The sequence below is a fragment of the Anomaloglossus baeobatrachus genome, chromosome 8, assembly GCF_048569485.1.
Source record: "Anomaloglossus baeobatrachus isolate aAnoBae1 chromosome 8, aAnoBae1.hap1, whole genome shotgun sequence".
Taxonomy (NCBI): domain Eukaryota; kingdom Metazoa; phylum Chordata; class Amphibia; order Anura; family Aromobatidae; genus Anomaloglossus; species Anomaloglossus baeobatrachus.
The window spans coordinates 7275488-7301362 of NC_134360.1; the positions used below are offsets into that span (position 1 = coordinate 7275488).

Consider the following 25875-nt stretch of genomic DNA (forward strand, 5'->3'; position numbering starts at 1 on the left):
TGTATAAAATAATTAATCATTAAACTGATTATTTTTTTCATATTCCTTTATATTAACTTTCATTGAAAAATAATGATTTCTAATTCAATAGTGATTATAGTGAAATTGTGTTTTACTATTTTATATCTTCATGTCTTTTTGGGTTTTTTCATATTTTACACCAAGGAAGAAAATAGATTTAGAATTTGCATTTGTAAATATAGAAACTATAACGGAGGAAAATAACAGAATATCTAATTTAAAGCCAAATCTCTTACTGGTTTATTTTTTAGAAAATGTTCCCAATATTAAATGCACAAAAAATTCTAAGAGATAAATTATGTAAATTGTGAGAAATAAGATCTTAAATTTTCTTAATAAGACACTTTTTCTATTATTAATCTGAAAGTCCTGCAGACAATATGGCCCCATAGCATCTTTTAACATGTTTAACTAATGGACTTTGATAATAAACTTTTGTAAAACCGCGAGCGCTGACATGGGATAAAGGGTTGAGTGACAATGAAACCCTGGAACGGTTCTCTATTGAGATGGATGAATTGAGACATTCAGAGACTTATTAACATAGAAGAAAATGCGTGAAAAATTGCCAAGAAAAAGAAGCTAAATATGTCATTCTGTTATACTTAAATTCAGAGGGTTTAAAAATATCCAAAAAGAAAAAACAACCATGGGGGGTGGAGAGTACGGAGCAGCATGTAGAACATATCAATGCCAATGAATATTAATAGCGGGAATTCACTTTTTAAGTTCAGTGTATACACTACATACTCACTATATATCTGTATATAATGCATATACTCACAAGCCGTAACACTCAACCACCTGCCTCATATTGTATTGCCACTCTGACCGATAGAGGTGAACACTCCACAAGACTTCTGAAGTATCTGGCACCAAGTCATTAGCAACAATCCCGTTCCATGGGACAGACATGTTTTTTTTACAGTTTATCCCACAGATGCTGAATTAGCTGGAGATCTGGGAAATGTTCCTCCAATCATTTCTCTACTGAAACAAGATACTGCCAATATGGCTGTCATAAAACAGTGTACTCGGACTATACTGTATCAGAAGGTAGATTGCCCCTCACCACGGAATATGATAAAGCAGCTGTTTATTTTGTTTGCTTGGTTGAGAGGCAACAAAAAGAACAATATTGAGCAGATCAGTAGCGAAATGGCCATTTTGGGCACAGATCGCTTTCTCAAGATTAACCAGGAGGCACGGTTACTGAGCAGAACATTTCCCAGAGCATCACACTTCCTCCGGCAGCTTGTCTTCTTATAGTTCATCCTTGACACTCACGCACCCAGCCATTACCAGATGTAGAAGACAACTTGAGTCCTTAAGTAGATGTAGTAACTTGGCACTCAAGCACTTGTGTGTCAAGTTTCTACATCTACTTGAGACAGTTTTGGACCCTACTTTTCCTCCACCCCAGAAGTTCCGTGTATCAATACAACTTAAGTCCTTAGAGCAGGCCAGCTTCTTTCATTGCTCCAAAGTCAACTGTTGGTTGTGGATATGAGTCACCATGGACCAATCGGTCTACTGCTCCATGGCCACATACATACCGATACATCCAACACCTTTCTGTCAAGGACAGCATTCACTTATTTCAAAAGTTTGTGTTACGGTAGGATTGTTGTTTGATGGCACCAGATGATCCAGCCTTCACTGCTATCAAGCAGCACTGAACCTCGCGTGGCTGTGACCAGGAAACTTCACCCAACAAGACCTAAGTTTTGGAGATGCTCAAACCCAGCTGTTTAGCCATAACAATTTGTCCCATATCAGAGCAGATCAGATTCTCACTCTTGCGCATTTTTCGTGCTTCTCTGACAAGTGTCATTGTAGCAAGATATATTTTGGGGAACAAAATAATATGCATATACGCAATAGGGTCTTATCAGCTGGAGAGTGTCATAATGGTGCAGTAAGGGCTCACCTGGGTCAGTCGTGTATCACACAACACTGAATGAAGAGCAATTATCAAAAAAAGTGGAGAAATGCCATAAGGAAAGAAGTGGACTCCCTGTGCTGGTGAAGGAGAACCAAAAGAATTCCCAGGAGACAAGATGAAATATTACGCGTTTCGAAGTCATCTGATGTCTTCATCAGGACAAACTACATTATAGCCTGTAGATTGTCCTGATGAATAAGTCAGAAGACTTCGAAAGGTGTTGACAATAGAATGCAGTAATCCATCTTGTCTCTTGGTTCACCTTCACCATTGTACCAAGATGCTGTCCACGTCACCTGTAAGTGGTTTTAATGTTATGGCTGATACTTATATGTGCTGTATGAGAAAGAATGAAAAGGAAAGGAAAAAGGAAAGGAAAGGGAAAAGGAAAGGAAAAAGGAAAGGAAAGGGAAAAGGAAAGGAAAAAGGACAGGAAAAAGGACAGGAATAAGGAAAGGGAAAAAGAAAAAGGAAAGGAATTTAAAAAAGAAAGGAAAGAAAAAAGGAAGGGAAAGGAAAAAAAGGAAAGGAAAAGAAAAGAAAGGAAAAAGGAAAGGAAAAGAATAGAAAACTCTGGCACGTGAAACTTGTCACCCCAAATTGTAAAGTAGTTTCCCAGTTGGGTAAGCCATTACTTTACGTATGGTGAAGGTCCGACCTCTGGACCCCACAGATTTACAGAATGAGTGAAATGCAGCAATGGCGCAGGGGCCACCTAACTCACCAGGATACTACCCCGCAGCCTCTGCATAGGCAGGTGATAGGGGTACTGGGTCTTTTTGCAAAAAATAGAACAGACTTCCATACCAGCAAGGCTTGACCTTTTTCAGGATGATGGGGGCCCAAATATCGCACCTCCACAAGTAATAAAGTGAAGGTATGGAGCTGTGCTGTGCCTTCACGTTATTAGATACTATAATCAAATACGACTTTTTGGCGCATTAATATTCCGCCATTGGTAGCACAGTCTAGACTTCATTTGCAGAGCTGTTATTGGGTCACTGCACGGTATTATTTGGATACTGTTTAGTAGCATTTGCTTAGTTATTTTGCGGCACTGCTACTGGTATCATGGTGGCAGCATTATATATTTCTGATTTTCAGAAAATTGTATGAAGTGTTATTTAGCAAACAAATGTCATTGTTAAATATATACTATTAAAATGTAAAAAAAAAGTATAAATAATATCTAAACAATAATAAAGACATTGACATTTCCAATCTAAAGAATATCTTGAATAGAAAAGACTAAACACACCAAGTAAATGAAACCATATCTCTGAGGAAATTTCCTGGCAATACAAAGAACAGACTGATAAATATTCTGTAGATTCGGTGCTGATTTATCCACAGTGTGTATATATATATATTTATCCAGTTTTGCAGCTGATGAATTAAGACAGATAAAGTGATTGAGGCGTCATGTGTACGGTATCGAGGCGTGGTAACATACCCACTTTCAGCTCTTTCCCAAACACGGTCCTCTCTCCCAGGGCAGAGCAGTTCCACCGTCCATGTCTGAACTGAAACTGACACTCATTGACCCCCATCTGCGCTCCTTCTCCGATCACAATGATAGCATCAGGTCTGTTGAGACAGATAGTCCTCTGTCTTGGTGCCAGGCCGGGAATCTTGCTGCAGATCACGCTGGCCCCCAGTGCCACCACAGAAGAGAAGCCTCTGTTATGGGAGACATGAGAAGAAGTAACATTAGTACTGTCAGTTCCATGGTGTAAGGAATCAATCAGCGCTCTGTCCACACAGACGAAACCTACAGAGGTCCTCATCTGCGGGGCTATAATGCACAGGTATATATAATGCACAGGTATATATAATGCACAGGTGTATATAAAGCTCCTCATCTGCGGGGCTATAATGCACAGGTGTATATAAAGCTCCTCATCTGCGGGGCTATAATGCACAGCTATATATAATGCACAGATATATAATGCACAGGTATATATAATGCACAGGTGTATATAATGCACTACACGTCATACAAGCGATGATATCACTTCATTGGGTTCAGTTATTGTTACTCTTTAAACTTAAGATACATAATGATTTCAGGTTGCACAGATCAGTAACACGTCATCTACAATCTGCTATCAGCTATACTCAACCATTGTGTGGCTCACAGTTTACATTATGTTCAGACAATTTTTAACCATTTTTTTATTACTGCACCTAATTGATCTTATTTTCCCTCTAATCTCCCCTCTAAAATCTATCCTAAGCAGCAGACAGGCTTATATATCTATCCAGCCGTTACACCGATGCCTCCATGCTGCTCCAGTCATTGCACTGGTTTCCCTTCTGCTATTGAACACAACATAAACTCATAACTTTCACCCACAAAGGTCTACAAAGAGCTGCACTGCCCTATATCTCCTCCATCATCTCTGTCTAGCACTCCACCCATCTCTGCTAATGAGCCATAATCTGAACCTCCCAAGGCCAAGCTCCAAAATTTAGGCAGGCCGTTCACATCAGGTCACTAATATAGCCTCTCTCACTTCTCCCTTTCTACATTTGTCCTTATAACCTTGTCCCTTTCCCACACACCCAGCTGCACTTTTAACTGGAGATATACAGATATTGGCTGATGCACGGTCCATGCAACTCTACATGAATGCCCTTATTCATTATATAGATGGCTGAAAATAAAAAAATATAATATTATTATTAATATTATTAATATTATTTAGGTCCACTTGGGAAAAATCACAGCATGTACGATAACAATCCATTTAATAAAGGAGATGGTGTTTGTTTAAATATCTGACAACTTCTGCAACCATCCACAATGTGAACAAGTGCAAAGAGCTGCACATTGGCCCAAGCACATCTGCAATATGCCATGCTGACTAGTCCACAAATAATAATAAAAATTTTATTTCTATAGCGCCAACATATTCCGTAGCAAGGGTACAGTGATAGACAGAGATGAAGAGGAGAAGCAGGGGGGTGCTGCATTGCGGAGAGGACAGGTAGGTCATAGACAGAGATGAGAAGGAGATGTAGGAGGTGCAGAACTGTGGAGATGACAGAAAGGTGATAGACAGAGATGAGGAGGAGATGGAGGGGGTGCAGAACTGTGGAGAGGACGGGTGGGTGATAGACAGAGATGAGGAGGAGATGTAGGGCGGTGAAGAACTGTGGAGAGGACAGGTAGGTGATAGACAGAGATGAGGGATGAGATATATGGTGGTGCAGAGCTGTGGAGAGGACAGGTAGGTGATAGACAGAGATGAGGGATGAGATATATGGTGGTGCAGAGCTGTGGAGAGGACAGGTAGGTGATAGACAGAGATGAGGGATGAGATATATGGTGGTGCAGAGCTGTGGAGAGGACAGGAAGGTGATAGACAGAGATGAGGGAGGAGATGTAGGGCGGTGCAGAACTGTAGAGAGCACGGGTAGATGATAGACAAAGATGAGGAAGAGATGTAGGGTGGTGCAGAACTGTGGAGAGGACAGGTAGGTAATAGACAGAGATGAGGGTGGAGATGCAGGGAGGTGCAGAACTGTGGAGAGGACAGGAAGGTGATAGACAGAGATGAGGAGGAGATGTAGGGTGGTGCAGAACTGTGGAGAGGACAGGAAGGTGATAGACAGAGATGAGGGATGAGATATATGGTGGTGCAGAACTGTGGAGAGCAGGGGTAGATGATAGACAAAGATGAGGAGGAGATGTAGGGTGGTGCAGAACTGTGGAGAGCAGGGGTAGATGATAGACAAAGATGAGGAGGAGGTGTAGGGCAGTGCAGAACTGTGTTGAGCTTTGTGGGTGACAGTAATAAGTTTATATTGGACTCTGCAGTGGATGGGTAACCAGTGCAATGACTGTCACATGCTAGCAGCATTATTGTAGTGGACAGTAATATGATCCTGGCTGCCGCATTGAGAATGGATTGGTTACAAGAGAGTTAAGTGAGAATGATTAGTAGAGACTTACAGCAGTCCAGGTAAGAATGGATTAGAGCAACAGTAAAGTGGGCTTTACACGCTGCGATCTCGTAGGGAGATCGCAAGCGATCGTACCCGCCCCCGTTGGTTGTGTGACACGGTCAAATCGTTGCCTGTGCCGCACAACGTCGCTTTACCCCGTCACACGCACTTACCTTCCCTGCAACATTGCTCTGGCCGGCGATCCGCCTCCTTTCTACGGGGGCGGTTCATTCGGCGTCACAGCGACGTCACACGGCAGGAGTCCAATAAAAGCAGAGGGGCGGAGATGAGCGGGACGTAACATCCGGCCCACCTCCTTCCTTCCGCATAGCCGGTGGAGGCAGGTAAGGAGATGTTCCTCGCTCCTGCGGTGTCACACATAGAGATGTGCGCTGCCGCAGGAACGAGGAACAACATCGCTAATAAGCAGAAAACGATTTTTTGTTTCAGGATGACCTCTCCGCGGCAAACGATTTTGACCACTTTTGTGATCGTTTAAGGTCGCTTATAAGTGTCACACGCTGCGATCTCGTTAATGACGCCGGATGTGCGTCACAAACACCGTGACCCCGACGATAAAACATTAACGATATCGTAGCGTGTAAAGCCCCCTTAAGAGTTTATACATAGGTAAAGGTAAGAAAATATTGGATTCTTGAGATGTGTTTGAGGTGCAGTGACATGAACGAGCAAGTGACTGGATATATGGAGTGAAGAAAAGATCAAATATAACCCAAGACAGCGGCGTGCTGCTAGGAGTTATGGTAGAACCACGCACAGAAATGGCAATATCGGGTTTTCGGTAGGTTAGTAGAGAGGGAGACACAAGACGTTCAGATTCAGACATATTCATTTTCAGATAAAAGGAAGACATGATGTTAGAGACAGCGGACAAATAGGGGCCATTAGGGTCGGTGTACAGAGAGAAGAAGAGGGGGCATAAGACTGAACCATATGGAACTCCGACAATAAAGGACGCTTTACATGCTGCGATCTCGCTAGCGATATCACTAGCGTGCGTACCCACCCCCATCATTTGTGCGTCACGGGCAAATCGCTGCCCGTGGCGCACAAAATCGCTCGGACCCGTCACACTACTTACCTGCCTAGCGACGTTGCTGTGACCAGAGAACCGCCTTCTTTCTAAGGGAGTGGTTCGTTCGGCATCACAGCGACGTCACTAAGTGGCCACCCAATCGAAGCGGAGGGGCGGAGATGAGCGGGACGTAACATCCCGCCCACCTCTTTCCTTCCTCATTGCAGGCGGCGCAGGTAAGGTGAGGGTCTTCGTTCCTGCAGTGTCACACATAGCGATGTGTGCTGCCATAGGAACTACGAACAACATCGTACCTGCAGCAGCAATGATTTTTGGGAATAGGGGAGCATGTAAACGATTAACGATTTTGCTCTATTTTGCGACCATTTTCGATCGCATGTAGTTGTCACACACAACGACATCACTAAAGCGGCCGGATGTGCATCACGAATTCCGTGACCCCAACGAAATCGCTTTAGCAATGTCGCTGTGTGTAAAGCGGCCTTTAGAGTGGACCTAGGACTGACACTGAGGAACCCCGACAGTAAGATGAATAAACCAAGGACTGAACCCTGTTTAATGCCCGACAGTAAGAGGGGGGACCTAAGACTGAACCCTGAGGAACCCCAACAGAAAGAGGAGGGGACCTAGGACTGAGCCCTGTGGAACCCCTGACAATAAGAGGAGGGAACCTAGGACTGACCCTGAGGAACCTGAATTTTAAGAGGAGGGGACCTAGGAATGAATCCTGAGGAACCCCAACAGTAAGAGGAGGAGGCCTAGGACTGAACACTGAGGAACCCCGACAGTAAGAGGAGGGGCCCTAGGACTGACTGTGATGAACCCAGACAGTAAAAGGGGGGACCTAGGACTGACAGTGAGGAACCGCGACAGTAAAAGGAGGAGGCCTAGAACTGAACCTTGAAGAACCCCAACAGTAAAAGGAGGGGGACTATCACTGGACCCTGAGGTACCCTGACAGTAAGAGGAGGGGGCGTAGGACTAAACCTTGATGAGCCCCAACAGTAAGAGGAGGGGTCTAGGACTGAGCCCTGAGGTACCCCGACAGTAAGAGGTGGGGACCTAGAACTGAACCCTGAAGAACCCTAACAGTAAGATGAGTGGATCAAGGACTGAACCCTGAGGAGCACAGACAGTAAGAGGAGGGGGCCTAGGACTGAACCCTGAGGAACCTCAACAGTAAGAGGGGGGGGGGGGCCTAGGACTGAACCTTGAGGAACCTCAACAGTAAGAGGAGGGCGCCTAGGACTGAACCTTGAGATACCCCGACAGTAGGAGGTGGGGACCTAGAACTGAACCCTAAAGAACCCCAACAGTAAGATGAGTGGACCAAGGACTGAACCCCGAGGAATGCCTGACAGTAAGAGCAGGCGACCTAGGACTGGCACTGAGGAACCCTGAGAGTAAAAGGAGTAGACCCAGGGCTGAACTCGGACACATCTGGTCATTGCTGGAGCTGAAATCATCTTTCTGGTGGTCCATTCCTTGGATAGGTCTTTAGTCTCTTAAGCTCAGATAAACCTTTACGTGTAGGCCTACACAGCTTATTTGCTGCAGACAATACACAAGGAAATAAATACGCATTGACATTCTCGTCAGCAAATTGTGTAGATTTTATTGTGGTTTTCATTGCGGCAATGATGAGTATTTACTCCAAAATATTAAAACTCTACTGGTCCCTGAAGATGAGATCTCAACAATGCATCCCCTGGATGACTGATAGGGTAAGACACCGCAGATGTTCTGCCTGGTGTGATGGACCTTCTATATGAACAGGCCCGTAACGGGCTACCACATGTGGACAATCGCTCCCCATTACAACGATGCCATGTAACAGCTGCCAGCCACACACGCCTCCTACACTGACAGTGGACGGCAGATATAATACATTTCGCATGGGCCGTGTGTCCATGTGAACCATATGGAGACATGTCCATTATTTCTGGCAGCATGCATGACAAGGGCTATGGGTTCGTGAAAAACAGGTACAGCACACGGAGGGCATCAGTGTATAATCTGTGTATAATCTGTGTACAGTGCATGTGACGTCCGTGTGCTGTGCATGGTTAACAGTGAAAGTAAAGGAGAAGCTGTGTAATGTATATATTTCTTTATTTAACTATATCAGAAAAACACGGATGACACATGTATGACACACGATGACACATAAATGACACACGATGACACATGGATGGCACATGGATGACACACGATGACACATGGATGACACACGATGACACATGGATGACACACGATGACACATGGATGACACACAATGACACATGGATGACACACGATGACACATGGATGACACATGGATGGCACATGGATGACACATGGATGACACACTGATGATACATGGATGGCACATGGATGACACATGGATGACACATGGATGACACACTGATGATACATGGATGGCACATGGATGACACATGGATGACACACAATGACACATGGATGACACACGATGACACATGGATGACACATGGATGGCACATGGATGACACATGGATGACACACTGATGATACATGGATGGCACATGGATGGCACATGGATGACACACGATGACACACTGATGATACATGGATGGCACATGGATGACACATGGATGACACACGATGACATATGGATGACACATGGATGACACATGGATGACACACGATGACACATGGATGACACACGATGACACATGGATGACACACGATGACACATGGATGACACATGGATGACACATGGATGACACATGGATGGCACATGGATGACACATGGATGACACACTGATGATACATGGATGGCACATGGATGACACATGGATGACACATGATTGGCACATGGATGACACATGGATGACACACTGATGATACATGGATGACACATGGATGGCACATGGATGACACACGATGACACATGGATGGCACATGTATGACACACGATGACACATGGATGACACATGGATGACACACGATGACACATGGATGACACATGGATGACACATGGATGACGCACGATGACACATGGATGACACATGGATGACACATGGATGGCACATGGATGACACATGGATGACACACGATGACACATGGATGACACACGATGACACATGGATGACACACGATGACACATGGATGACACATGGATGGCACATGGATGACACATGGATGGCACATGGATGACACATGGATGACACACGATGACACATGGATGACACACGATGACACATGGATGACACACGATGACACATGGATGACACATGGATGGCACATGGATGACACATGGATGGCACATGGATGACACATGGATGACACACGATGACACATGGATGACACACGATGACACACGATGACACATGGATGACACACGGATGACACATGGATGACACATGGATGACACATGGATGACACATGGATAGCACATGGATGACACATGGATGACACACTGATGATACATGGATGGCACATGGATGACACATGGATGACACACGGATGGAACATGGATGACACACGGATGACACATGGATGGCACATGGATGACACATGGATGACACATGGATGACACATGGATGACACACAATGACACATGGATGACACACGATGACACATGGATGACACATGGATGGCACATGGATGACACATGGATGACACACTGATGATACATGGATGGCACATGGATGGCACATGGATGACACACGATGACACACTGATGATACATGGATGGCACATGGATGACACATGGATGACACACGATGACATATGGATGACACATGGATGACACATGGATGACACACGATGACACATGGATGACACACGATGACACATGGATGACACACGATGACACATGGATGACACATGGATGACACATGGATGACACATGGATGGCACATGGATGACACATGGATGACACACTGATGATACATGGATGGCACATGGATGACACATGGATGACACATGATTGGCACATGGATGACACATGGATGACACACTGATGATACATGGATGACACATGGATGGCACATGGATGACACACGATGACACATGGATGGCACATGTATGACACACGATGACACATGGATGACACATGGATGACACACGATGACACATGGATGACACATGGATGACACATGGATGACGCACGATGACACATGGATGACACATGGATGACACATGGATGGCACATGGATGACACATGGATGACACACGATGACACATGGATGACACACGATGACACATGGATGACACACGATGACACATGGATGACACATGGATGGCACATGGATGACACATGGATGGCACATGGATGACACATGGATGACACACGATGACACATGGATGACACACGATGACACATGGATGACACACGATGACACATGGATGACACATGGATGGCACATGGATGACACATGGATGGCACATGGATGACACATGGATGACACACGATGACACATGGATGACACACGATGACACACGATGACACATGGATGACACACGGATGACACATGGATGACACATGGATGACACATGGATGACACATGGATAGCACATGGATGACACATGGATGACACACTGATGATACATGGATGGCACATGGATGACACATGGATGACACACGGATGGAACATGGATGACACACGGATGACACATGGATGGCACATGGATGACACATGGATGACACATGGATGACACATGGATGACACATGGATGGCACATGGATGACACATGGATGACACATGGATGGAACATGGATGACACATGGATGACACATGAATGGCACATGGATGACACATGGATGACACATGGATGACACACGGATGACACATGGATGACACATGGATGACACACGGATGACACATGGATGACACATGTGTGCCGGTCAGGGCTATGGGGTACTCGGTTCCGGGTCGTATATGTACGGGGATGCTGTGTCACAGGTGTGTAATGGCTGATGCCCGGTTCCGTGGCCCTGGGGGTCGTTTGTAAAGGGATTTATATACAAGTGAGATTAGAGAGTTTAGGTCGTGATGCCACTTGCAGGTCGCGGCTAGGTAGATAGAGCCGCCGCTGCACAGTTTACTGCCACTGGGGCTGGTTGTGATGGCAGCCTGGATGTTGGGCCCTCCACAAGTAGGACCGAGCCCCATGGGGTGAATGGTGGCGTTCGGCGTGGAAAGAAGGGAGACCACACGATGGGAATGCAGTGCAACTGGTGTTTACTCACAGGTTGGTTTCAACCCCTGGTCCCTTTTGTCCCAGTGCCGGTGTGGTAACCTGGTGGCTTCTTTCCCCTGCACCTCTCACTGGTTGGTGGAACCCCGTGGCTTGGAGCGTCTGGGGGTCCCCTCCTGTTTGTCGTTCAGTCTCTGATCCGTACGGCGGGCAGTGTGAACCCTAAAGGGCCGGTGTTCCGTTCTGGTCCCTGGCTCTTTCGTTACTACTGATGCCCCCGGACTCTTGGGTCACTGAGGTCCTGGATGGTCCCGTCACTGTGCAGGTATTTGTCAGGTAGCCTGAAGCGTTCGCCTGACCTAGGGTCCTGTGCCCCGTCGGTGCTATGGTTCCAGGGGTACCTCTTTGTGCCCTCCTTGGCAACCACTCTCCTTTACCACTAGGTCACTGCTACACGACCCCGTCTGAAGACACGTCCATCTCTTACAACAGTCACTTCAGACTGTCCTGCTGTCTCTCTCCTCCCCCCCTGGTTGTCGTCTAGTGGACTGGATCGGCTCCACCCCTGAGTGGCCATCCATTGGTTCCCAACTAGTCAGTCACCAAGGATTGGGAGAGGGAAACTGGGGATGTTTATGTGTTTTGATGTTACCAGCACTGGTCTTTCAGATCCCTGGGGGTAGGTCCTGAATCTTTGACAGGATGCAGTACCTTGTAGTGCCCTGACAGGTTCAGGGGCGCTACACATGGATGACACACAGATGGAAAACACTAATGACAATGGAGCCGGTTTTTCGTCTTAGTTGTAGAAATGCACACAGCTCCGATCAGGCGCCAACACAGGAAACACTCTCCGATTTTGGACACACATTAGGATCCCATCACACTTGTATAAACGCAAAACCTGCAGATAGATTCCCTTACAGAAAAGAGGAACAAAAATACTCATATAAAAAAACCCAGAGCAGAACTGAATGATTGTCTGCAGTGGTGATATGCGCTATCAATGTGACGTCACCGCTGCAGCCAAAACTGTGCGACCAGAACAGTGACAGGGAACCACCACTGGACCGCAAAAGGGTGAGAAATTGCTTTATTGTTATTTTGCAGTCCACATTCCTTTATACTGGGAAACCCCTTTAAGCACTTTGAACTACATTTTTGGGAGACTGGACAACCCCTTTAAAGTCATGTATGCATTAATTAAAGGTTTATCTGGGACTTTGCTTATTTTTGCCATGGACTGAAGAACTTACAGGCAGCAAGTTGCTAACTACCTGTGTGACGCCCTGGACTAGCCAGGTAGTCACAGTTAGAGCCCCGCACAACACCTGTCCCCAGCAAGGTGTCAGCAGCCAAACACTTTAAACCCTAGTCCCCCCCCTCAGGGCTTGATGGGCACACCAGGGGGGCGGAGCCAGGCAGTTGGCCCCGCCCACCGAGGAGTCCAGAGAGCCTGAGGCGGGAAAACAGTCAGTTAGTTGGTAGTGAGTGAGTTCAGGAGGTGAAGGAGAGTGGAAGCAGGCCGGTGCCCAGGTCTGTAGCAGTCTGACAGGTGCTAGGGTTGGAGCCCGGGCACCTTTGGCTAGGAGGCATACGGAGGCCTCTGCCTGCAGGAGCCGGGAAGATGGGTTGGTGGAACCGTGGTGGACCGGGACAAGGTAGTGGCCCGCCGGTACTGACCCGGGGAACCGATTCGGAAACCGGAGCACCGAGGGGGGTACTCAGACCCTGAAACGAGGTCTAGAAGCTACTGGACTAAGTTAATTAACTGATTGCGGCCAGGACTATAGGTCCTTTCCCACCCAAAGTCCCGACAGAAGACAAGAGCCCAACGAGGGGGATAGAAAGCCACCGCTCAGGCAGAGAGATCCCACGGGCCAGCGTCTGCGGGCAAACGGGTTCTCCCGACATACACAAGCCGGGGAGTGGACTCCTGTATTGCAAATTCAGGTAGTACATCAACACTCAAAAAGGTGCAGGAGAAAGGCAGAGACCACCAACCGGGTGGGGGACCAGACTGCAGCCGGCTGCGGGCACCGACCACCATCATCTTGGTTTGCCAGAGACTTGTGTGTGTTTCTAATCGTGAGTACACCAGTGCCCTCCGGCCGCGCACCTCCCTGCACCACCCAACTACCCCCCCAACGGGTCCCGGGGCCACCATCCCTACCCACGGAGGGGTTAACATCTTGCTGCTCAACATCTCCCCCGGGTGCCCCATAACCGCAGCGGTGGTGTCCACCTTCAGCACAACCCGTGGGTGGCGTCACGAACTTAACCACGGCTCCGGCCGTAAACCTACGTCCCCCAAAACGCCACCCCCTTTCAGATCGGAGTGACCACAGGGCCCCCGGGTCCGGAGACGCTTGAGCCACCCACCAGTTAGCCCGGATACGAGCGGCTCGGTTGCAGCCGGCGGTCAGGCAGTGGGGAGCCGGCGGTCAGGCAATGGGGAGCAGGCAGTCAGGCAGTGGGGAGCCGGCAGTCAGGCAGAGGGGAGTCGGCAGTCAGGCAGTGGTGAGCCGGCAGTCAGGCAATGGGGAGCCGGCGGTCAGGCAATAGGGAGCCGGCAGTCAGGCAGTGGGGAGCCGGCAGTCAGGCAGTGGGGAGCTGGCAGTCAGGCAATGGGGAGCAGGCGGTCAGGCAATGGGGAGCCGGCAGTCAGGCAGTGGGGAGCCGGCAGTCAGGCAATGGGGAGCCGGCAGTCAGGCAATGGGGAGACGGCAGTCAGGCAGAGGGGAGCCGGCAGTCAGGCAGAGGGGAGCCGGCAGTCAGGCAGTGGGGAGCCGGCGGTCAGGCAATGGGAAGCAGGCAGTCAGGTAGTGGGGAGCCGGCAGTCAGGCAGAGGGGAGTCGGCAGTCAGGCAGTGGGGAGCCGGCGGTCAGGCAGTGGGGAGCCGGCGGTCAGGCAGTCGGGAGCCGGCGGTCAGGCAATGGGGAGCAGGCAGTCAGGCAGTGGGGAGCCGGCAGTCAGGCAGAGGGGAGTCGGCGGTCAGGCAATAGGGATCTGGCAGTCAGGTAGTGGGCATCCGGCAGTCAGGCAGTGGGGAGCCGGCAGTCAGGTAGTGGGGAACCGGCGGTCAGGCAGTGGGGAGCCGGCAGTCAGGCAATGGGGAGCCGGCAGTCAGGTAGTGGGGAGCCGGCAGTCAGGCAGTGGGGAGCCGGCAGTCAGGCAGTGGGGAGCCGGCAGTCAGGTAGTGGGGAGCCGGCAGTCAGGCAGTGGGGAGCCGGCAGTCAGGCAGTGGGGAGCCAGCGGTCAGACAGCATGATAGTGGTAGTGGCAACCTACAGACGAGAGAAAGAAAAAAACCTGCTCAGTCGCCCTAAAGTCACTGGAAGACGCAGAAATGCCGGCATGACGGTCACAGACAGGAACATATCGGCACCGGACAGAACAGGCGCCTGTAAGTTCTCAGCCCCACAGCGAAAAATAAGCAAACATCCAGACAATCCCATTAATGCAACGAATGGCAATGAAACTGCGGCAGTGACATTGTTTCCAAACATAAAAGAGAGTATAAAGAAGCCCCCGATGCAGCCCCCGATGTACAGTACAAAAAGAGTGCAGAGCGAAGATTGCCGGTGACTACATCACAGACAGCGCTTGGTCTGCCATTGTCTGTGCCATTGTCTGCGCCATTGTCTGCGCCATTGTCTGCCATTGTCTGCGCCATTGTCTGCGCCATTGTCTGTGTCCACTGAAGATGAGCTGCGGAGACGCTGAGAATACAAGTTCTGTAAAGAGACGCATTGTGTACAGGGAGAATAGAAAACCCGAGCGGCAGAACAAGAGACGCAGCTGTCCAAATACTCAACCACAAGACGGGGAGAAATCGCTGCCTGCACAATCTGCAAAAATTCTAGCAGGGCCGAGGAATATGAATCATATAACTTCCCACCGCTGCGCTCACCTCGATGGACAGGTGTCTGCGCAACCGTATAAACCGTGTAACAACAAAATATCTCCATTGTCAACTGCAGAGGAAAGACGGGCTAAATATTAACCGGGAGCACCGGAGAGACGGAGGTTCCCCTGATATTATGGATTAGGGAGGACCTTGGCATTTCCTAAGGTGCGGTCCAAATATAATGGGACTCTAGTTTCAAAGGTAAAGTATAATCTTGATTTTTGTTTCTGTTAATTAAAGGGAATCTGTCAGCAGGTTTTTGCTATTTAATCTGAGAGCAGCATTTTATAGGGCACAAGATCCTGATTCCAGCAATGTATCATCATTACGCTGTGTCCTGTAAGACAATCAGTGTGTTATCAGCAAGAGATTATCATTGCAGGACTATGTGTCATGTGTGAGCAGTGAGGCTAGTCTGTGTAACTCCGCCCCCCACTGATTGCCAGCTTGCTGACAATGCATAGTGTATACAGGAAGCTGTCAAACAGCGGTGTGGGTGGGGTTATACACAGCTGCCAATCAGTGGTGTGGGTGGGGTTATACACAACTGCCAATCGGGATGTGTTTGGGGTTATACACAGGAAGCTGCCAATCAGAGTGTGGGTGGAGTTATACCCAGAAAGCTGCCATCAGGGTGTGGGTGGGGTTATACATAGGAAGCTGCTAATCAAGGGCGTCGGCAGGGTTATACCGAGCTGCCAATCAGTGGTGGTGGTGGGGTAATTCAGAGCTGCTAATCCAGGGTATGGGCAGCGTGATACACAGCTCAGCTTTTGAGCTATTGAGTGATTGACAGTTATCTCTGTAGCAGCGAATCATGCAGCTGCTATGCAGCCTGTGTATAGGTTTGGAGGGGGGTAAGTCCTGAGCACTGATCCTTCCTTACAGCCCGATGGCTCAATACTAATGGAGGAGCGGGGAGCCGCCGACTCTCAGCTCTACCACTCAGCCTCAGCACAGCAGGTGCGATGACATCATTAAACTGTGAATTGAGGAGCAACTGGGGGGGCTCGGGCTCGCTGAGTGGGGTTTTCTCTACTTTGTCAGGCAGTGTGGACATAGCCCATGGGCTCATAGCTCATAAAGGCCACAGCATCTGAACCACACAAAAAATGCCCATTTGTGCTCCTGAGTGTAAGATATATTACTGCAGAGGTGCAGGGATCTGCTCAACCAATATGGTCCCAATGTTCCCTCTCCAATGATCGCCTCTCCTTGATTAACCCTTCGTCAGCCAGGACAATGGCAGTGGTCATTACCTGCACATTGCAGATTCGTCACTCACTTCATTTTCCATGTTACAGATTTGTTACTTGACAGTTTTTCCCTTTTCCTAGAGTAGCTGCTAGTAATCACACGGATGACGTAGGAAGGAAAGAGCGTGGACGTTTCGTGGACGCTCGGGCCGCGCCTTTCCCTATCAGTTTATGTGTGTGTTGTTTCTGCTTTTTTTTTTTTTACTATAATTGTAACACAGATAAAAAGCCGGAGGCTCGTGCCAAAAAGTGACAAACGCTTCCTGAGCCATAAATTAAGGATTGCAGGAGAGGAGCGCGGGCTGCAGGACGGGGGCTCGCGGGGCCCCTGCACAGCGCAGCAAAAGACACGAGTATCTTCTGTATATGTGGCTCAATGTTTACCTTGACGCATCTATAAGGGATAAGCAGGTTATCCTGTAAAACACACCCCCCGTACCATATCTACCTAAATGAAGACGAGAACCACGACTTTATTGCAGGAATGGCCACAGTTTTATTTTACCGTATATATGTATACCAAACTTGTGGCCCAACATGCCACTCAATTGTTAAACTTAACCTTATACATATATACCCGTATAACCAGAAACACCGATAGATCCGTCCGAGAGGCAAACCATCATTCCTAACCCCCCGGCCGTAACCTCCAAACCGGCCCAGAGGACCACCTCGGCCGTGACCACCCGGCCCGAGGTGAGGGGTAACAACGTTCCATCGTTAATTACCCCTACCCAGAACCTGCGGGACCTCCGCCCACAAGTTCCCATCCACTCCGAAGCCACTCCCCTTGAGCGACTTCGTACCAACAAGCCGACTGTCGGTACTCCCAACCTCTCAGACGGACCTATCACCCCGCTGTGACAACAATAAATTAGCAACTCAACCTTGTATTCTCCTTTATTCCTCTTTTTTTTTTTAAAGTTCTTTTTTTTTTTTTTTGAAAAACCATCACCTTTTCACCTTTTTTTTTATCTTTTTTTTTTTTTTTTTTTTTTTTTTGAACATATACATATAATTATATATCAGGGGCGGGCGGGTGGGACACAAAGATCAATCGACGAAAGGGGAGGTAAACAGCACACCCCCCTCTCTTATACCTCTCCCAACACCCCACCCCTTCCTTGCTCCCCCCCAATCCCCTTACAGCTCCCTACTACCAATCCTGTACTCCCACACATCCCCCATCCCATGCAAACCTATTAACCCTTTCCTAACCTTGCACCCTCCCGATCGTCATGGGGTCCATTCACCCCTATGGGGCTCACTGCCCTTCTTGACGCATCTATAAGGGATAAGCAGGTTATCCTGTAAAACACACCCCCCGTACCATATCTACCTAAATGAAGACGAGAACCACGACTTTATTGCAGGAATGGCCACAGTTTTATTTTACCGTATATATGTATACCAAACTTGTGGCCCAACATGCCACTCAATTGTTAAACTTAACCTTATACATATATATACCCGTATAACCAGAAACACCAATAGATCCGTCCGAGAGGCAAACCATCATTCCTAACCCCCCGGCCGTAACCTCCAAACCGGCCCAGAGGACCACCTCGGTCGTGACCACCCGGCCCGAGGTGAGGGGTAACAACGTTCCATCGTTAATTACCCCTACCCAGAACCTGCGGGACCTCCGCCCACAAGTTCCCATCCACTCCGAAGCCACTCCCCTTGAGCGACTTCGTACCAACAAGCCGACTGTCGGTACTCCCAACCTCTCAGACGGACCTATCACCCCGCCACAGGCCGGCCAAGTGACACCCTTACTTGGCCCGGGCCCCCCACACCCCCAGTGCTTGCTCTAGGCCATCCCTCAAACCCAACATCCATAAATCCAGACCCACATCAGTCAGGTGAACCCCATCTCTCCTTAGATACTGCTCCGTGGACTCCTCCAATTCTCTATGCCGCACCACCAACCCACCATTTCTCGCCACAAACCTGCCAATAGCCCGGTTCAGCTTGCTCCGAGCCCTATTAATACGGTCCACCGACCTCCCAAAACGCCACTGCGTCCGAGCTATAATGTCCGACCAAACGATAACTATGCCCGGGAACGCCCTCCACAAATGTAACAGGTCCAGCTTTATATCCCTTTTCAATTCCCTCGCCGACCTTACTCCCAAATCGTTACCTCCCACATGCAAAATTAACACATCAGGGACACGATCCATACGGCTATAATAAGCCACCTCAGGGCGCACCCTACCCCAGGTCATGCCCCGAATTCCGAGCCACTTTACTCGAGCTTCCGACACCGACACTCCGAGCTGCCGACCGTCACGCCGCACATCCGCCCGCAACGCTCCCCAATACACATAGGAGTGCCCGAGGATCCACACAAGGCATGGACCTATAAAATACAAAGACCACGAATAAAAACAGCAACAGCACAAGAAATTGCCCACAAACCGGCATCTAACACCAACCTTGAATCCCCCACCCCTGACCATCACCTGACTAAGTGAGGCCTAATGTACAAACGGAACCTGGAAGACTCCCACCTCCCAATCCGCCGGATACAATCCTCACTCAAGCCCCACCTGGCGGCCTCCGTTGCCGCCCCAATCCGGAAGGAGTGAGACCCGTACTCACGTGGCTCCTCCCCCACCCTTGCTAGAGCCATCTTCAGCACCGCATTGAATTGATACCGCGACAAAGCCAATCCGTCCGTATGTCTAAGAAAAACACCAGGGTAACCGCCGCGCACCTTTAAAAACTCTGACACATGTAACACTGGGCACAACTGGTGCCCCGGTAAAGCGTACAACACTACTAAGCGCCCCCGGCCCCTCTGATCCGTCTTAGAAAAACGAAGCCGACATTCCACTCTATCCTCCCCCAGCATCACATCACCCAACAGCAAACCACCCATCGCTTGCTTAGTCGGGCTGACCAATTCGCCAATACGAAAGGCCCCAAAAAACGCCAGTACAAAAGCTACCGAGAACAACACCCGCTCATAAGGAGACGAACACAACTCCCCTAAACACCCCACCAAACGCACCAACAATGGCAATGACACCGGCCGCCTACAGTCACGCGACTGAGCCCCTTTTCGAAAACCCTTCATCGCCTGTCGCACCAGAAAATCCTTAGTCGCGTCCCGAACCCCTTGCATCTGGAACAAAAAGGCCAACGCCGCCAACTTGCAACCAATCACCGAAACAGACCTGCCTTCCGAAAAATCCCCACTTATTAACATCAGTACCCCCAACACTCGACCCTGGTAACCCGACTCCATGAACTCCCTACTTTCCAACTTTGCCCATTCCTGCCACACCGCCTGATATCGGCACCAAGTAGCCTCAGACACCGATCTCCGAATTCCCTCAAAAGCTACACCGATGCCAGGTCCCACAGCCAGTTCGGGCAAGGTTCCCCCTCCGCGTCCGCTTCCGGCACCAGCTTCCTGAACCTGCAAAACTGAAACCGTGATAGCGCATCAGCCACCTCGTTGCGAATCCCAGGCACATGCCGAGCCACCACGCAAATGTTTAACTCCAAACAACGCAACACTAGATGCCTTAAATACCCCACAACCGGCGGGGATTTTGCCGACAGTGCGTTGATGGAATGCACCACCGCCATGTTGTCACAATGCATGCAAACCCTTCTTCCAGCAAAAACAGGGCCCCACAACTCCACCGCCACAATAATGGGAAACAATTCCAACAGCGCCAAATTCCTCACCAAACCTGCTTCCACCCACCGCCGCGGCCACTTTCCCACGCACCAGCGCGTTTGAAAAATTGCTCCAAAACCTGTCGCCCCAGCCGCATCCGTGTACAATTCCAGCTGGCTATTGGACACCACCTCGCTCATCCAAAGGGTCCGACCGTTGTACCGGTCCAAGAACTCCTCCCACACCAACAAATCCCCTTTCATCATTTTTGTCACTCTGACAAAGTGATTTGGAGCTTTTACCCCTGCGGTTGCGCTCGCCAGTCTCCTATTAAATATCCGCCCCATCGGCATAATGCGACAAGCGAAATTCAATTTTCCGAGCACTGACTGCAACTCGCGCAACCGCACCTTCTTGGCCTGAGACAAAAACCGCACCGACGCCTTCAAATCCAACAGCTTTCCCTCCGGCAACCGGCATTCCATTGCCAGTGTATCAATTTCGATACCTAAGAAACATAATACCGTCACCGGCCCTTCTGTTTTGTCTTTTGCCAACGGAATACCCAGGCTCCGCGCGATCCGCTCTAACGTAAACAACAACAAGGAGCAAACCGAAGAGCCCGCCGGACCCACGCAAAAGAAGTCATCCAAATAGTGAATCACCGAATGGACTCCTGCCACCTCCTTGACTACCCATTCCACAAACGTACTGAATGCCTTAAAATAAGCACACGAAATGGAACAGCCCATCGGCAGGCAACGATCCACATAGTATTCACCATCCCACATACACCCTAAGAGATGAAAGCTCTCTGGATGCACCGGGAGTAAACGAAAAGCTGCTTCCACATCCGCCTTTGCCATCAGGGCCCCCCGCCCCGCTACCCTTACCAGCTCCAAGGCCCTATCGAACGATACATAACATACCGCCGACAATTCCGGTGATATCCCATCATTCACCGACAATCCCGCCGGATAAGATAAATCATAAATGAGCCGAAATTTGTTCGGCTCCTTCTTAGGTACCACCCCAAGGAAGGAAATCCGTAAATTAGAGAATGGCGGGTCCTGGAATGGGCCCGCCATCCTCCCCAACTCCACCTCCTTCTGCAGCTTTTCCTTCACCACCACCGGATGTTCTTTTTGCGGACCGCAAGTTTCCCGGGCGAAACACCGGCGCCTCAGATTCAAACGGAATCCGAAAGCCCTCTGTAAAACCACGTTCCAACAACTCCGCCGCCCGCACATCCGGGTATCTACTTAAATAGGGAAGCATCGCCTCTACCCTCACTGGCGTCCTCCCTTTTTCCAGACCCCTCCCCCGCCTTTCCTTTGCCTTTCTTGAAGCACCTGGCCAGAGGGTGGGACCCTCCACATCCGGAACACTCGTGTCTGAACCGACAAGAGGCCCCGAACTTACACTGTCCCTCGTTATACTGCCAACAAGCTCCCTTTTTCTGTCCAGCCGAGGACCCGCCACTCGCACCCGGGCTCCCGGCACCCCCTCGAAAGGGCTGAGCCGGCGCCGTCATTAACCGCATCCACAAAGAAATATCCTTGTGGCCCCACTGGACTCCCGGCCGCAGAGCCTTCCGCTGCCGGAACTGCTCATCATATCTCAACCACCCCAAACCGCCGTATACTCTATACGCTTCCCCTATCGCGTCCATATATCCAAATAGGGCGGAACAATGCTCCGGCTCCTTTTCCCCGATCACACTGGCTAAGATAGCAAAGGCCTGCAACCAATTGGTAAACGTCCTCGGGATCAACCTATACCGCCGTTTTTCCTCATCCTCCTTCTCCTTTTTTGTATCACTAGGTTTCACCTTATCCAAATTAAACTTTTCCAAGGGAAGCAGGGAAAAAATTTCCACATACTCCCCCTTCCAAATCTTTTCCCTCACCTCCTTTTTCAAATGAACCCCTAACTGCCCTTCAAAGCACACATAAATTTCACTCCGTGCCCTATCATCCAAACGCACTACCTCATCCTCCTTTTCTTTTTCCTTTTCCGCCTCCTTACTCGCACCCACGGAAGCCGCCCCACCAGCCTCCTGTCCCGTACCTGCCGCCGAGGTCGTGTCCCCCGCAGCAACATCGCGCACCGGCGCTTCTGTCCGCACCACCTCCGTGGGGCCCACCCACGCCCCCACCGGAGCCCCAGGCCCAGTCCGACTAACCCGTTCCGCAGACAACCCCTGCAACACCCCCAAAAGCTGCCCCCAAAACTCCGGACCCGGTAAACCAGACTGCCCGACCGCACTCGCCCCCAGCGCAACGCGTCCCGCGACGGAACCCCCGCCCTCGCCCGCGCTACCCACAGCATGTAACATTTCTGTTGTCTGCTCACCAGGCTGCCGTTGAGCCGACGCCGGAACAGCCGTGCCACGATCTTCCAGCTGCCGCTCCGTCCGACCTGCCGCTGCTCCTTCTTCCTCGCTGGAGTCTGATGCGCTGCCGAAATCCTCAGGGGGGACCAGCGAGGGGACAGCCCGCACCTGGCGGCCGTCGACCCCCACGGTCACCGCACCCCGCTCGTCCGGGCGACTCCTGCTTAACCTCTTCCTTTTCTCCCGCCGTGGCGCCCTGCCGCCGTCTCTTCCCGCTGTAATCGTGATATCCTGCTGCGCCGCCCCTTCTCCTGTCGTCCTCAGTGGGCTCCCTCCCTGCCGACTGCCGGAAGGCCGTGCCGAGCTTGCTCCTCGCCGGGACCCACCCCCAGCACGCTCCTCGCAGGGGGGGACCGTGACTACCGATCTCCTCTGTGCCTGCGGGCCACCGTACCCCTCCTCCGATCTCCTGACCTCGCCGCTCACATCCGCTCCCATCCCCCGTCCTGTTGCTCTCCCCTGCGGCCTGCAGGGAGTCTCCTCCGGCAATCCGGCACGCCGAGCGCCACCCCCAGCCGGCACATCACTGGGGGCTGCCGTCATCCATGCTCCGGTCTGGTGCTGCGCAGGCCGCGGACCGGAAGTGGGCCTCGCAGAGGCTCCGCCCACCCCCGACCCACGGGATCTCCGTCGCGGATTCCTCCCGGTGGCCGGCTGCTCCCCTAGGTTAGTTGGAGGGCTCCGCTGCTGCTCCGGAGGGTCCCCGCAGGGGCTCCTTGATCTGATTCTCCCCCTCCAGCTGGGGGAGTAGCGCTCCGGCGGTCGCGCCCGCCGAGCACGTAGCCACGGCCCGGGCGCTGGAACAGCAGGCGGCGCCGCTCCAGCCCCACAGACCGCTGCCAGCTGCTGCCTCAGGGCATCCACTCCCATGACCTCGGATGCCCCCCGCACCATCTCCAGGAGTTCAGCACGGGCAGCCATGGCAGGAAGCAGCAGCAGCACTACGTCCTGGGACACAAAGATCAATCGACGAAAAGGGAGGTAAACAGCACACCCCCCTCTCTTATACCTCTCCCAACACCCCACCCCTTCCTTGCTCCCCCCCAATCCCCTTACAGCTCCCTACTACCAATCCTGTACTCCCACACATCCCCCATCCCATGCAAACCTATTAACCCTTTCCTAACCTTGCACCCTCCCGATCGTCATGGGGTCCATTCACCCCTATGGGGCTCACTGCCCTTCTTACATGAAGGAAAGAAACTTCAATTATTGATGCATTTATCACACTTTTGGTTTCTTTTTTGGGGTCTGGAGCAGTTTCTTTATTTTAGGTATAAGGATAAAAATCACAAATGTATGTCTATACAAAAAGAACGCCGACGATTCAGCCCTGCTACATCCAAAATTACACCGTGCGATCATGGAACATGTCCTCACGCTGTAACTGCAGGCAGAGAATGAGCCGAGATCAGCGGTGACTCAGGTAAGTTGCTGTCACAGCTGGGAGGTTCACACGGTCTTCCACCTGTGACCGCAGGTAAGCTGACCTTTATTAAACTCAATGACCCCACCTGAGGTGACGTGCAGTCACAGGTGGAGGACCGTGGGAACCTCCCAGCTGTGACCGCAACTTACATGAGTAACGTCACCGCTCATCGCTGCAGCTCATTGATTCTCTGCCTGAACCTCACAGCGGGCAGTCATATTCCATGATCGCTCATTGTAATTTCAGATATAGCAGAGCTGGAATCGTCGTGGGACCTTGTGTAGATTACGTTGGTCCTGCCGGAATGTTTTGGGGGTTAATAAAATGGTGAAAGAAGGGTTTTTTGTCTTTTATTACAAATAAAGGATTTGTTCGATGTTTGTAGTTATTTACTTTCAGTTACAGATTAGTAATGGGGGGTTTCATAAACACCTGCCATGACAAATCTATGACTTAATGGCTGCTGTGAGCTGCCATTAACCTCTTATTACCCCAATTGCCACTACACCAGGGCTATCGGGAAGAGGCGGGTAAAGTGCTGGGATTGTTGCATCTAATGGATGCGACAATCCTGGGCAGCTGCAGGCTAATATTTTTAGGATGGGGGGTGCCCAATATCCATGGGTCTCCCCAGACTGAGAATACTAGCCCGCAGCTATCGGGCTTTATCATGGCTGGGTATCAAAATTGGGGGGACGGACCTCACACTGTTAAAATAATTTAATAGTTTAAATAATTAAAAAAAAAAGGGCCACATGTGGTTCCTCTTAGTTTTATACACAGCCAGGTTAAGCACATGGCTGGAGGCTTCAGCTTGCAGCCGTATGCTTTATCTGTGCTGGGTATCAGAAGACGGGGAATTCCTACACCAATTTTTTTTTAATCTATTTCATTTTACTGTACAAATTATACCCGCAGACAGCGCCTGTAACAGGAAACGTCAGACACACTGTTACTCAGGGTGGGGGTGCGTCTGACTGCATCCAGTCACAGACACCGGTGAACAGGCAAAGCAATGCATATGTATGAAGGTAATGAGCGGCTCGGGAAGTAAATGGTTCGCTACAGAAGCAGTTACAGCCACGCCAATGACTCAGTAATTATAGCGCCG

The 25875-nt window shown here is 50.0% G+C and overlaps 1 protein-coding gene across 1 annotated transcript in view; it reads right to left on the reverse strand.

Annotated features, from left to right (window-relative positions):
- The window catches only part of LOC142249579 (protein Wnt-7a), a 106076-nt gene that overhangs the window by 60618 nt on the left and 19583 nt on the right, over nt 1-25875 (reverse strand). Inside the window, exon 2 of the mRNA XM_075321270.1 lies at nt 3420-3646. Coding sequence (XP_075177385.1) covers nt 3420-3646 — 227 coding nt within the window. The remainder of the gene's footprint in view (nt 1-3419; nt 3647-25875) is intronic.